At 51.2% G+C, this 12,654-nt stretch overlaps 1 protein-coding gene across 7 annotated transcripts in view; it reads right to left on the bottom strand.

Annotated features, from left to right (window-relative positions):
• MACROH2A1 (macroH2A.1 histone) overlaps nucleotides 1-12,654 on the bottom strand; it is an 80,072-nt gene that overhangs the window by 44,817 nt on the left and 22,601 nt on the right. For all 7 annotated transcript variants that reach the window (XR_003430862.1, XM_027096989.1, XM_027097004.1 and 4 more), the window contains exons 3-4: nucleotides 4,364-4,470; nucleotides 3,698-3,895 (exon numbers count right to left, since the gene is read on the bottom strand). Coding sequence is in view for 6 of the 7 variants with exons in the window: in XM_027096989.1 (XP_026952790.1) it covers nucleotides 3,698-3,895; nucleotides 4,364-4,470 (305 nt within the window). In the remaining variant the exon portion in view is untranslated. The remainder of the gene's footprint in view (nucleotides 1-3,697; nucleotides 3,896-4,363; nucleotides 4,471-12,654) is intronic.

Below are 12,654 nucleotides of genomic sequence, written 5' to 3'. Positions count from 1 at the left end.
ACTTAAATGCCTTGAGTGTTACCTTACCAGAGAAGCCTCCCCTGAGCACCTATGTAAGACAACACTGCCATGCCATCACTCCACTTTATTGTGGTCGGAGCACCATTTGCCCCCCCCTTGTGCAGTGACTCTACCTCCCTCACTAGACCAGAGCTCCCTGAGCACCAAGGTGCTGTACCCTCACTACCAAGAAGGGGAACAAGCACATGTAGATGTGATAAATATGGATCGAATGGATGCATCTTCTTTCAACAACTCAGTGTCAAATGTGTAAATAAGTCCACTCTTGAAATTTCTTAATGGGATAACAAGCCATCAGAGTTAAAAAATACACTCTCTGCTTCAGTAAGTCCACCTTGAGGACTTTCTCCTACAGATACACTTGCACTTATGCACAGAGACCCACACACAGTGATGGTCACTGCGGCACTGTTTGTCAGGATGGACACGAGGAACAATCCAAAGAACTGGGTACATTGCTCCTGCCTACAGTATCAGTAACTGGAGCCACACCATGAGAGACTACAGCAGCTCCACACGCCATGATGAGTAAGAACTGCCAAGGGAGTAACAGCGGCAGCTGACATGTGTGCCAGACACTGCTGTAAGCACTTCACATGAATCCTCTTTTAAGCCTCCCAACCACCCTGTGTTATACCTCCATTTTACAGATGAGGAAATTGAGATACCAGAGGAATGAAGTAACTCCCCCAACTCACACCTCACACAGCCAGCAACTGGCAGAACTGGAATATGAAGCCAGATGAGCTGGCACCAGTAACCACTGACACCACACTGCAAAAACAGTGGGGAACACGACACACACACACACACACACACACACGCACACACTCTCTCTCTCTCTCTCTCTCTCTCTCTGTCTCTCTCTGTCTCTCTCTCTCTCTCTAAAGGCCAGTAGGATGGGGAAGACTTTATGTATCTCTATGCTTTTTATGTGCTTAGACTTTCTGAAAGGGTACATGAAAACTCATTCCAGAGACTGCTCTGGGGAGAAGTGGGAGGACTGAGTGAGATTTTATTACCACACACGCTTTGTACCATCCAAACTCTCACACATATTACCTACACAAAGACATTATGCAAACATTCACTAGAGTCAGTAAATTGTAGGGCTGGGATGGACCCCATCATTTCATGGCGGGGGGTAAACTGAGGCACAGACTTGCCTGAGGCCACCCAAGTAGAAGGAGGAACCCCAAGGCACTGCCAGGGCCCCGGATGCCCAGCCCCTGGTGGGTTTTGTCGCCTTCTCTAACAGTTTCCACTACGGCTGACTCAGCTGTCACAACTGGAGACTTTCAAAACCTTCCAATTACATAGAATTGGGGGGAAAATTATGATTTGGAATTCAAATGTTGACACTTGAAAAATACCAACTCCCTTTCACTACAAGTGCTTTAGCATGTTACTAAGGCTTTGTCTGCATGTCTCTGGAAAGGTTATTTTCAGAACATTCCACTTAAACCTGGAGATGCAGGGTTCTCCGCTGTTTCTGGGAGCTGGTACCACAATTTACATTAAACAAATGTTTTGAAAATTAGCTGTTCACGGTTCCAATTTCAGCTTCCCCCAGGGTTTAATGTTAGCCAAATACTGGTACAGTAAGCAGACAATGTGTTTTATTGTGTAGAAGAAAAACAGACCACCATAACAGACTTCCTGCTTTTGTAATCAAGGGAAAAGTTGAGTGTTCAAGTGATTATTGGCATCTGGTTATTAGAAACACTGAGTTCCGAATATAGCTACTAGAAGACACACACACACACACACACACACACACACACACACACTCACTCTATATTTCAAGTCCAAAAAGAAAGAAAAAGCATTCATAGTGTTTGGGAAGTTGGGAAGTTCGGAAAGTTACGGGGCAAAAACTATGCCAGAAGACTGGGGGTGACAGGGAGCAAGGTTCAACCCAGGGTTGCCAGAGACACTCGGGTTGGAGAGGTGCCACAGTGCTGCCCCTGCTGGCCCCCTGCTCTGTGGGCAGCCAGCTCCCTGATGCCCATAATCAAGAGATGATGGATTTGGCATCTTCGTCTTCTTTTTTAACATTTAAAGGGGGATACACAGGCGCTTTCCCCTGCCTTCCCTGTCCAGCAACTCCCCCCAAATGCAAATGTTGTAAGGGAAAAAAGAAACAGTTCAATCTGCTAATTTTATAGTTAGCAGGAATGAGCACTCTGTGAAATCCCCAGCCTGCCCTGAGCCTCCTCCAGGGCTTGTGAGCAAGGTGGAGTGCAGCGTCTGGAAATAACTTACAGGACACTCTTCTGTATCCGGTTTCTCTCTCAAAGAGCTGGGAGTGATTCTGAGCCTGGTGGGGTAGGGTGGGGTGGGGGGTGTCTGTTGGCAAGAGGAATTTAGATTTTGTCGTTTTCAGGGAAGTGTTTGTCCACACCCAGAAGGATGTACAAAAAATATAGCCTCTTACACCTCAACTAAAGAGAGTCCACAAACACAAACAGTATGGGTGGGAGGTGAGAGGTCACAGAAGGTGCCCCCCATGTGGTGAAGGCCTGCCTGATGTCTGGATGGGCTCAGCGGAGGGGACATGCTGGGAGGGCGGGCTGGCATGTGGCTCCGGGTCACTGCTCCTGGACCTGTTCTGGGAAGGTGTCCTCACCAGCTCACTCTGGTGAGGGCTTTGGGCTCTAGTAAGAATGTCCTGACACTGACACTGCATTAGGCCTTGCAGGGCATTTCCAAGGGGATATTACTGGGGGTCTTTCAAAATAGGGAGGCCACCTTCTGCCAGAGATAATTTCCTCTTAGTCTGGCTAGAGGCCAGAAGGGTGACTCCCCACCCCAGGGCAGGGCAGGGTGGAGCAGCCTTAAGATTCCATTTTATTAAACACAGAGCTGCGCTGTTCCTAGTCTGCTGGCCCTGGAGTCTGTGACAACAGCTGAGAGGCAGGGCCCAGCGAGGAAGAAACAGAAACCATGTATCCCAGTTACCCTGGAGTCTCAGACAGGTGAATGCAACCAGCCACGGGTGTGGACCTCCCGAGGGTGGACCAGGAAGATCCTGGCTTGGGATTAGTGGGCCTGCCCCATCCTAGAAGACATGAGGTCACACTCATGAGAAGGTTTCGCTCCCCACAGAAAGATCAGCACCTACGACCTAGTCTCAATCCCAGCTGGGTCTGGCAGGAAGCGCCCAAATAACGCATCTATTTTCCTCCTTAACAAGGTGGTCATTTCAAAGAGCTAACCATCTGAACCATCCCTGCTGGAACAGGCTCGGAGGAGGACATGCAGCCATGGCAACACAATGACAGTTCTGGGCACGTCAAGGGCAAGCGGGCAGCTGGCAGCTCTGGGCAGGACTCGACTGCTGTCGCTCCCACAGGGAAGCTCCTGTATACACATGTCCCACCCCATGGGCGTGAGCATCTCCTGGAAGGGTGGGCACCAGGTCCCTCCAGCCTGGGGCTATCTGCCCCAGCACCTCCCCACATCCCCCTTGCCCACAGAAATCTAGTCCCCAACTTGCGTCCAGACTCTGGCCACTTGAGCTGGACTAGCCCTCTGTCACCAGCTCCATTTGTTCCACAGGCCCCCACCCCAGAGGGGAATGAGCCCTCAGTAGGAAGGGGAGCCCGCATGACCCCGCCTGCCGGCACCCGCCCAGCCCCACCCTCCACACGTCCCTGCCAAATCACCTACGCACCTTGGATTTCCGGGCCCCTTTCTTGCCCCCTGCTTTCTTAGACACGGGCTTCTTCTGGGACGGAGACTTGGCCTTTTTGGCTGGGGGTGGTGTGATGATGGCTTCCAACTTCCCTTTGGATCCTCGTTTCTTCGCTAGCAACTCCGGATGGATGTTTGGTAACACTCCCCCGCTGGCGATGGTGACTCCTTTTAGCAGCTTGCAGGAAAACCAAAGTAGTGAATGGTGAGTCAGACCAGCACGTCCGTGACCTTCAAGAAGTCAGCCCTGCCCCCACCCCATGCTCTTGCTTTGGGTTGGTAGAGCTCCCTCCTCCATGGCATCTACAAGGAGGCTGACAGGACCCTGGCTCACAACACAGGGAGCAAGTCTTCGGAGTCCCTCACTCGGGTGGAGTTTCCACTCGGGTGGAAGAAAGAACCATCTTTCTTCCAAGGAGAGCCAAATACCTTGTTTCATTCCCCTCCCCCAAACCAATAAAATCTTGGGGAAAAACTGCCATGCGGTGGGGCGGGGGGGGGACGGGGAAGCTGCTAATAGTCCAAAATGCAGTCCACACCCTTGATAGCCAGCCAAACAGCACCCTCCCCCTGGACAGACAACTCTTGGGCAGCAAGACTGCCTGCTGGTGTGTCTGGGTGGGGGAGGGAAAGGAGAGCCCCATACCTGATTCAGCTCTTCATCGTTGGCCACGGCCAGCAGGATGTGCCGGGGCGTGACCCGGCCCTTCTTGTTGTCTCTTGCTGCATTGCCAGCCAGCTCCAGAATCTCCGCTGTGGGGAGCAGAGGGGAAGGGCATGTGGTCACGTTAAAGCATCAGAGAACCGTGTGCATCCTCCCAGATCCCCTGTTCTTGGTGCCAGGAATGGGAGCAGGCAATTGGCTTCCCGAAGCAGCTACCCCGAGCTACGAAGCTGCAGGCGGTCTGCCTGGCAACACCTGGAGCCAAGTCACAGAGGTGTTGAGAGGCAAAGCTGAGTGAGACTAGGAAGACCCCTGGTCCAACCCCTTTGTTGTGGACATGAAGACCCCGAAGCTTAGAGAGGAGAAAGGACCACCAGCTGAAGGCCCTCAGTGAGAAGTGGTAGAGCTGAGATTTGAAGCCCTTTCCCAGAACAGGGCTGCCCACAGTCAGCGCTCCAGACGTCACCAGCAACAACCCCGTGGAGCCAGCAGTGTGGCCGAGACTGAACTGTGCATCTTGAGCAACGGGTCATACATGGGTTTACAGGACTTCAGGGGGTGGTGGCATATTACTCAGTAAATTTCTGTTAATGGAACCAATGTTGAACGCCTGTACACTCAGATTCAAAACTAGAAGGATATGACTGGACCCTTTACAAAGTCAACGTCATAAAAACATAAAACAAAAAAGGTGGAGTGTAGTAGATTAAAAGAGGCTACACAGCCACAACAGCCAATTACATATAGTGTCAATCCTTGATGGGATCCTGATTGCAAAAAAAGCTATAAAAGTCATTCTGGAGACAACTGAGGAGATCTGAATGTAGACCAGATATTAGACACAAAGGAATTATTGGTTTTCTTGGGTGTGATAATGGTATTACCACTCTGAAGGGAACATCTTGTCCTTAGGAGATACATGCTGAAGTATTTAGGGGTGAAGGGCTTTGGTGTCTGCAATTTACTCAGATAATCCTGAAAAAGTCTACAGAGGAAAACAAATGTGGTGAAATACTAACACTTGTTAAATCCAGGAGTGATGTAAGGGAGCAAGACGTCAGAGAGTTCCTCTCTCAGCTTTCTGTGTATTTGACTTTTTCCACAAAATAATAAAAAACCTAGAAGGATATGAGCCTGACTTAGAGTTGGTGCTAAGTTAGAGTTTACTGACCAGTCCTTTGGGGCAGGGTTTGCCAGACAAGAAGACAGGTTCTGCCACAGCACCAAAGATGGGGAAAATTAGGAAGTACCCTTTGGCAAGAGATTTTTTTCTCCTTGGTGGCCCAGTTCTCTTTGTAAGTGTCAACCTCATCACTTTTGCCCCATTTTCTTAATGAGAAATGCAGACTGTCCCAAAATGTATCTTACACCCTCACTTCTGCAATTCTGTCCACGCCACAGCCCTGCCTGTCATATCCACCTAGCACTCCCTTCTAGGCTCAACTCAAGTCTGACCTCTTCCTGGTACTAAAGGATTTCTAATATTCGAAGTTATGTTGCAAACACTAGATGTCTCCAGCAAAGCGAAAACTCAGAATCATTATAAAATAACTAGGGAAAAAATTCTAGCTACATTAAAACCAGGTATTTAAAATTTACAATATTACATGGTTTCTGTTGTTAAGGGGTACTAACAGCTGAACCCAATGCAAAAACTAGTCTGTGTGTCAAGCTGAAAAGCTGCTTGGATACTCACACCTGGATCACATGGATTCAATGCCTAAATCCAAGGCAGGAATTCATTTACTCAATAATCAATCACTGCACTGATGATACTTGGACACCAGAGGCAACTGAGGCCCCTGCCTGCTTGATGCTCCCAGGCCATAGGGGTCCCTCGCCCTGAACGTCACATGAGCAAGTCACTAGAGTGAGGCCCGGGGAAGAAGGGGAGATAATCAGTACACTTCCCACCCTCATCCATTAGTCTCCACAGGGCTGTTCCCCATAGAGCCTGAGTACAGGCCCACCTGTCAATTTCATGGAAGCTTCCCTATAATTGATGGTGACTGTGTGTCCCGAAGCCCAGAGGAGATGACCCTGTCACGGCCAAGCAAGAAAGCGTGCTTGGGATACCTAAGTGACCTGATGCCCATGTACAGAAATGAGCCCAGCTTGGCCTCCATTCTCCCACGTTCACGCAGGAGGCAGCACATCTGCAACGCTGTTGTCCAACTCACTGCCTGTGAGGAAGTGAGGCCGGAGCCTGACGCAACAGGAGCCTGACCCTAGGAGTAAGGGCACAGGAAGGAGAGCCAGCCACAGCCAGCCCAAGGGGCAGGAAGGCTGGAGAGGGCAGCTGGTACCACTGAGCTGTAGCCCACTTGGCTGGCTTCCTGGCCTCCACCACCCCCTCACCTCCCCAGCCTTCCTCCACTTTGAGGCCACAGGAAACGCGAGGCCATCAGTATCTACAAAGCCAGAATACACAGGAGGAGGCTGGGGGATTACAACCTTCTCCCCATAATGTGCTAAGAATGCTTTACCTGGCCCTCATTTAAAAAGAGAGAGAGAAAGAGAAGGAGAGAGAGAGACAGAGAGAAACCCACAATAGTGTCCTAAGCCCATCCATTTGGCAAGAAGATCGTTTGAAATTATGGTTTCTCGGGAAAGTGGAAGTGGCCTGTTTTCTCTTCCTGCCCAGAATATTGGTGCAGGTTCTCCCCAAGAGAAGGCACAGTGGCCGCTGGTGGAGGCTGGAGGGGAAGAGGCAAGTGGTCTTTTTATTTTTGGCATCACTACTTTATTTTTTGTGCGGGGAAGGTGCAGATGATGAATGCAAAGACCTGGAGGGTGGAGAGGGGTCACCAGAACTCCAAGTGTGTTTGGGCCCCTGATTTGGGTGAGGGACAGGCAGTATGTAACACAAGCAAGTAAAGCAGTGCACTGAGCTCTAAGGAGCACCCACAGCTGAGAAACAGGACGATCAGGTCTCCAAGAACTCCCCTGGACTACCACTAGCTCCCCCTTCGCCGCCACTCTCACATTGTGTCTGCAATCGCAAATAGCCTGAGTTTCTCCACATGGGAAATTTCAAGGACTGTGCTCACTTACTGCTAATTCAGCCTGGACTCAGGGAAGCCAGACTGGATCCACCTGGGAGTAATAACAAGGTGGACACGGAGGGGCTGGAGAGGTGTGTGGAGTGGGGTGAGGAGTGTTCTAACTCCTCAGAAAGAGCTGGGCTGGGGTGTCCTTCCTGTCACTCCTCTGACTTCTTCACCAAGGAGCTAGAAAATCCAGGACTCCTTCCTTTCTGCAAAACCCCAGCTCACTTGTGATCTGCGAAGACCAAGATAACTGGCCCTCCCACTCCCTATCTTCAAAGAGAGGACCCTCAGCCCTGTGGGGAGGGAGGGAGCTGCGTCAAGTGGGGTAACAAAGAGGGGCAGAGAGTCCCATCTTGGCTGGTTGCGCAAGAGCTTTATCTTCCGTTTACTCCTGCATGTTTTCCAGTTGGATAGTTACCACCGCAACGGCTTCGGTCAAGGGACACACAAGAGGGAGCACCTCAGAGACACACCTTTTATGAGCTGTGTTCCCCGCTCCGCCCCAGGCAGAGGGCTGGGGAAGTTGACAACAGCCCAGAAAGATGGAGGACGCACTCCCGCTGCGCACAAAAGTAGGAACCCAGAGCACGAACTCGCCCCTTGCCAAGTATTCAGTAATACCAACCCCCCTTCGTCCTCAGTCCAGTGTTAGAAACGGCAATCATAAAGGGCTTTCCTGGCTGAGAGAGGGCTGCTGCTGCAGTGGGAGAGGAGAGGTGCCAACTGCCAGCAACTCAACAAGATGGATCAGTTCCCACCTGCTCTCCAGGGCACATCTGTGGGAGGGCAGGAGAGAGGGTGGTGAGTGCCGAGGAATTGGGGCAGGGCACACGCCACCAAAGGTGATTTCCTGATTAAGTTTCCTTCCTAGTAAGTGATCCTCGGCTTTGCAAATGATAGCAAGGGCAAATTCATGGAAGCCCTAGGCTCAGGGCTGTGCCTGGGTTCCTGCCACTATACCCACTGCCCGCGGGGATGGGCCCCTCACCCCCACCAGCAAGGGGGCCGCCTCCTGGGCTAGGCCGGAGCCAGCTTCAGCTCCGCCTCGACTTGAATGCAGCCCGTGCCTCCCTACCAGGGAGGGTTTCCTGCACATGATTAATCTTGCATTTTGGAAGGCTTTGTGCATCTCTCAATTTTTTTTGCCTCTGGCTGTTTTAAGAGGAAAGGGATTCTGAGAAAAAGAACCAGGAAAGCAGCACATCTACAGACGCAAATTCTTTTCTCCACGGTTTCCAGAGCTCCATGCTTGGATCCTGCCTCGGAAGGAGGTTCAGGAGCCACAGCCCTGAGGCTGTAACCCAAACAAGTGGAACCCGTTAAGAAACCCCGGGAGGAACCTGGCAAAGAGCAGTAACAGGGAGAAGAAACAAACCCCTGACCAGGTCCTCCACCCCTCAAGCCAAGTCTTCCTGACCAGTGACAGTCTAATTTTGATACCGCCGACCAGCACTGGGACTGGTGTGGGGGCTCAGAGCACGTGGGGTCACTCTGGGGAGGACCCTCAGTGCGGTGAGGTTCCCCAGTTATAAACACTGCAAAGGGGACAGGCTGAATGATGAGCTACACCGGCCACCTTGTGAGGTAGTTTCCTGTTTTAAGATCTTTTTGTTTAAGATCTAATTGGCAGAACACCGGAGTGTCTCTGGCTCCGACTCCTGGCCAGGGCCGGTCCCTGGCGAGCGGTGAGTCGCTGGCTCCATCATATGCAGCGGCCTGGCCCAGCGACGTGACCTTATTCTCTCCTCAGAGCAGCAGGCATGGCAGAGGCACCCCTGGGCCCACCATTCCCCAGCTGCGTGGAACGCGATTGTTTTAAGGCCGCTTGACGAAATTCCCACAACCTTGAGTAACAGCATTATTTGGCAGCCTTCTCAGCTACAGCCCAGCTGTCTGAACATGAATACCTCTGATAGGTCTACTTTCCAAGTTCACCAAGAGACCAAAGGCTTAGAGTCTTTCCCCCCGCCCCCCCAAACGCCTGAACTGAGCCCTATCTGTTGTACTGAAGCATTCTATCTCCCTTCAGGGAGCTGAAGTCATGGTTGGCAGAGTTAGACTCCTAACAGCTAACAGGTGATGTGTGGAGGCCGCACCAAAGGCTAAACACAGACCTTGCAAAGGGAAGAGTCGGGGGCTTCTACAGAACTTCTTGAAGCGTCTCCTCTCACAAAAGCAATACTGAAAAGAACAACCAGAAATCAAAGGAAAGCAAATGTTCACGTAATCCCAAGGAGAAAACAGGTATCTGCTACAAAGCCGACAGCACGACAAGGAATCTGTTTATCGTATTTCCTTCCATTCATCAGGCTGCCATCGGCAGTTCATTGAGTTCAGAACTGTTTTACGCCATTCTGGAAGGCCTTAACCCAATCAACCCCAATCGGAGAGCGACTGCTAAGCGTTTCCTGCGTTCTGACTGCACCACAGTTTCCTCCAATTCCCTCGGCAGCCCAGGATCCACTGGCCCACATCCCACCTTTTCGGGAGATGAGTGGCAGGGGTTGAAGCCCGCTGAGCCGTCAGCTTGGAGCACCGGGGTCTTGCCTGTGGGCCAGAGCAAAGCTCTCTAGTCTGCCTGTCCCAGGGGCCTCCGAGGAAACAGGGGTTCCACAGAGAAAATAAAACCTACGGCAGTAATTGAAGGTGGTATGTTCTGTGCAGAAAACAAGGTATTTTGTAAGAATGAACCATTCTGTTGCTTTTCTGCAGATGTTCCGAGTCTCATACAAACTTGTCCACTGCTGTTAAGCCCACACGACAGATCCCCTCCTCAGGGCCCATGAGCCAAGGGCCCAGGAGGCAGCATCTGGTCCACTCTCCCACCTATCCCACAAAGTCTCCCAGTAAGAAAGAAACACAGCTCAATATGAGAGTTTCTAAAGTAAGCTAATTGTTTTTGGTATTTCAAAATAAAAAATTAGTAATTTTGCATTATGCAGATTAACAAAAAAGAGATTATGATTCTTGGCAAATATTACCTTCATTTAAACTGCCAACCCAGCTTGGTGCGTCAGGAAAGCCTTGCTCTTCCTTCCCCAAGTCTCTAGCGATTCTGTGTAAGCTCACCTCCTAGGTCTGTCTTCAGTGGAGGCAGCAGCCCCGAACAGCACCATGCTGAAGCCGGGGGCGTTCTGTCAAACAGCCTGGGTGTGAATCACAGCTCCTGCACTTTAGCTGTGAGAGTTGCCAAGACACACCTGTGCCTCAGTTTCTCATTCTATAAAAGGGGATGATAATTGAGGTCACCTCTAGGCTTGTGAGGATTAATGAGTTACCAAACGACATGCTTAGAACACTTGGTAAACGTAAGCTCCAAATACTGATGCTACGGCCACACACTTTATCTTTTAAAACAGAGAATAACAGGCTTGATTTCTACGGGAAGGAAACTATACTTTCTTTTCCTCAGTTTCCTCTATCAAAATAACTGGCTGGCTGGCTGGCTAGGTGGATAGATGGGATGTATGTGAGAGCCAAGAGGAGGAGGAGAGAATCAATATGGAAAACCTGGCGTTTCCTCCCCTGATAGTTTACCCTTTGCTGTTACACTTAACAGTTTACATATGTTTGAAAAATGCACTTGAACCCGCTTAACCTCGGTGCTGCCAGACTTGCCTTGATATTACGCAGCACCCAGGGTGGCCCCACAGGCATCCTCTGCCTAAGGATGGGGTCTGGGGCTTTTGTCTGACTCAGCAGGGGTAGCGTGGCAAGGGCAGGACCAAAGCCAGCTGCTGAGGCAGCACAAGTCAAGGCCCCAGAAGGAAGGCGGAAGGACGAGGTGGCTGGGGAAGGCCAGAGGAACCTGCTCTGACCCAGGGCCTGGCTGACAGCCGGGCAGGGCCCTCTCCCCCACCGCTCACTGCTTTCAAGGACTCGAAATTAATTTACAAGGAAATGGTTAATATGTATGTTTGTTTTGATATGGAAAATCACAGCCATTTGTTCTTAATTCATCTCAGGAAGGGGTGAACAATCAAGAGATGTCTGCTGACATGAAATGATTTGAAGAGTGTAATGTAAAGAGGAAACTCATTTAAAGAGCCCTGACATGGTGCCATTTCCCAGATGGACTTTTAAAGGGGAAACAAGGAGCAGAGCAGGGCTTTTGTAGGCTGCCATCCTGTGGGGGGCAGAGGCCATGCCTGTCGCCCGCGCTTGAGCCCGCGCTGACATGTGTTCCTGGAGATGTGGCACAGCTTTGCCTCCTGGGAGTGGAATTGGCGACCAGATCCGAGGGAGACATTTTTTTCTACCCTTTTGGCACTGTCTGAGTTTATCTTGTGCACAATTTATCTTTTCAAAATGTAAAAAGTAAATTGAAAACACAGCATAAATGAGAAATGGCAACTATGCCATATGCCACCCCACTGGCCTTGGCAACGGCACGTCGTAAGCACCCTCCTGCCTTGACATCTGTCCCAGCCTGCTTAATCCTGCTTCTGGAAAAAAAGATCTGACCACATGAAGACTTTTTAGGTTCTTCCATAACTGACTGTTTTTAGAGCGATATGAGTGTGTCATAGTAGGGGAGGCCCCTGCCGCTCCTGGGGTCACCTTTACTAGCCCAGCCCTGTCTGCCCAAACGAATTCCCAATGCTGAGGGCCACTTGTCTAAGGATTTGCCTAAGCTCTGTTGCCCAGGATTTTACCTCCCCTTCACTAAGAGGACAATGAAGGGACATCGGGCAAAACCCTTTGGCCCTTCAGTCCACCCTCAGCGCTGCTGAGTGCTACAGCCTCCTCACACCCGATTGGGCACTGCCCTCCGCTCTGCTCAGGGCGGCCGTCTGGTGCTTCTCCCCCAGGACCTCTGTGTCCAGCTACAGGCAGCACCTCCCACACTGACCAGACTGCCCCTTCCCTATAGCCCAGCACACGTCCCTCCAATGGCCATCACCCCTCTTGTGCTCATGCACCTCCTTCCTGTCAGGGACTACTCGTCCTTCCAGGTCCATCCCGCAGGACCCCTGTCCTGTTTGCCCACGGCAGGCCACAGGGCTGTCTCCCGCCTGACACACCCACACCACGTGCCCTTTGGCAATCACCTGTGACTGCGCAGGGCCCGCTCCTCCTGTGAGTCCACATCTGCCTCCTCGGCCAGGCTGCTGCTCTGGGGAGGACAGGAGCCAGCCATGGAGGCCTGGGCATATCCCATCCTCCTGAGATGTCCACTAAAGGCAGAGGAGATGCAAAGTGCACTGAGTAATCCCAAGCCCC

This window comes from Aethalodelphis obliquidens, unplaced genomic scaffold (genome assembly GCF_003676395.1).
Source record: "Aethalodelphis obliquidens isolate GAN/ISIS:26980383/991018 unplaced genomic scaffold, ASM367639v1 scaffold4, whole genome shotgun sequence".
NCBI lineage: Eukaryota > Metazoa > Chordata > Mammalia > Artiodactyla > Delphinidae > Aethalodelphis > Aethalodelphis obliquidens.
The sequence above is the reverse complement of the archived record's forward strand: the minus strand, read 5'-3'. Positions and strand labels throughout refer to the sequence as shown.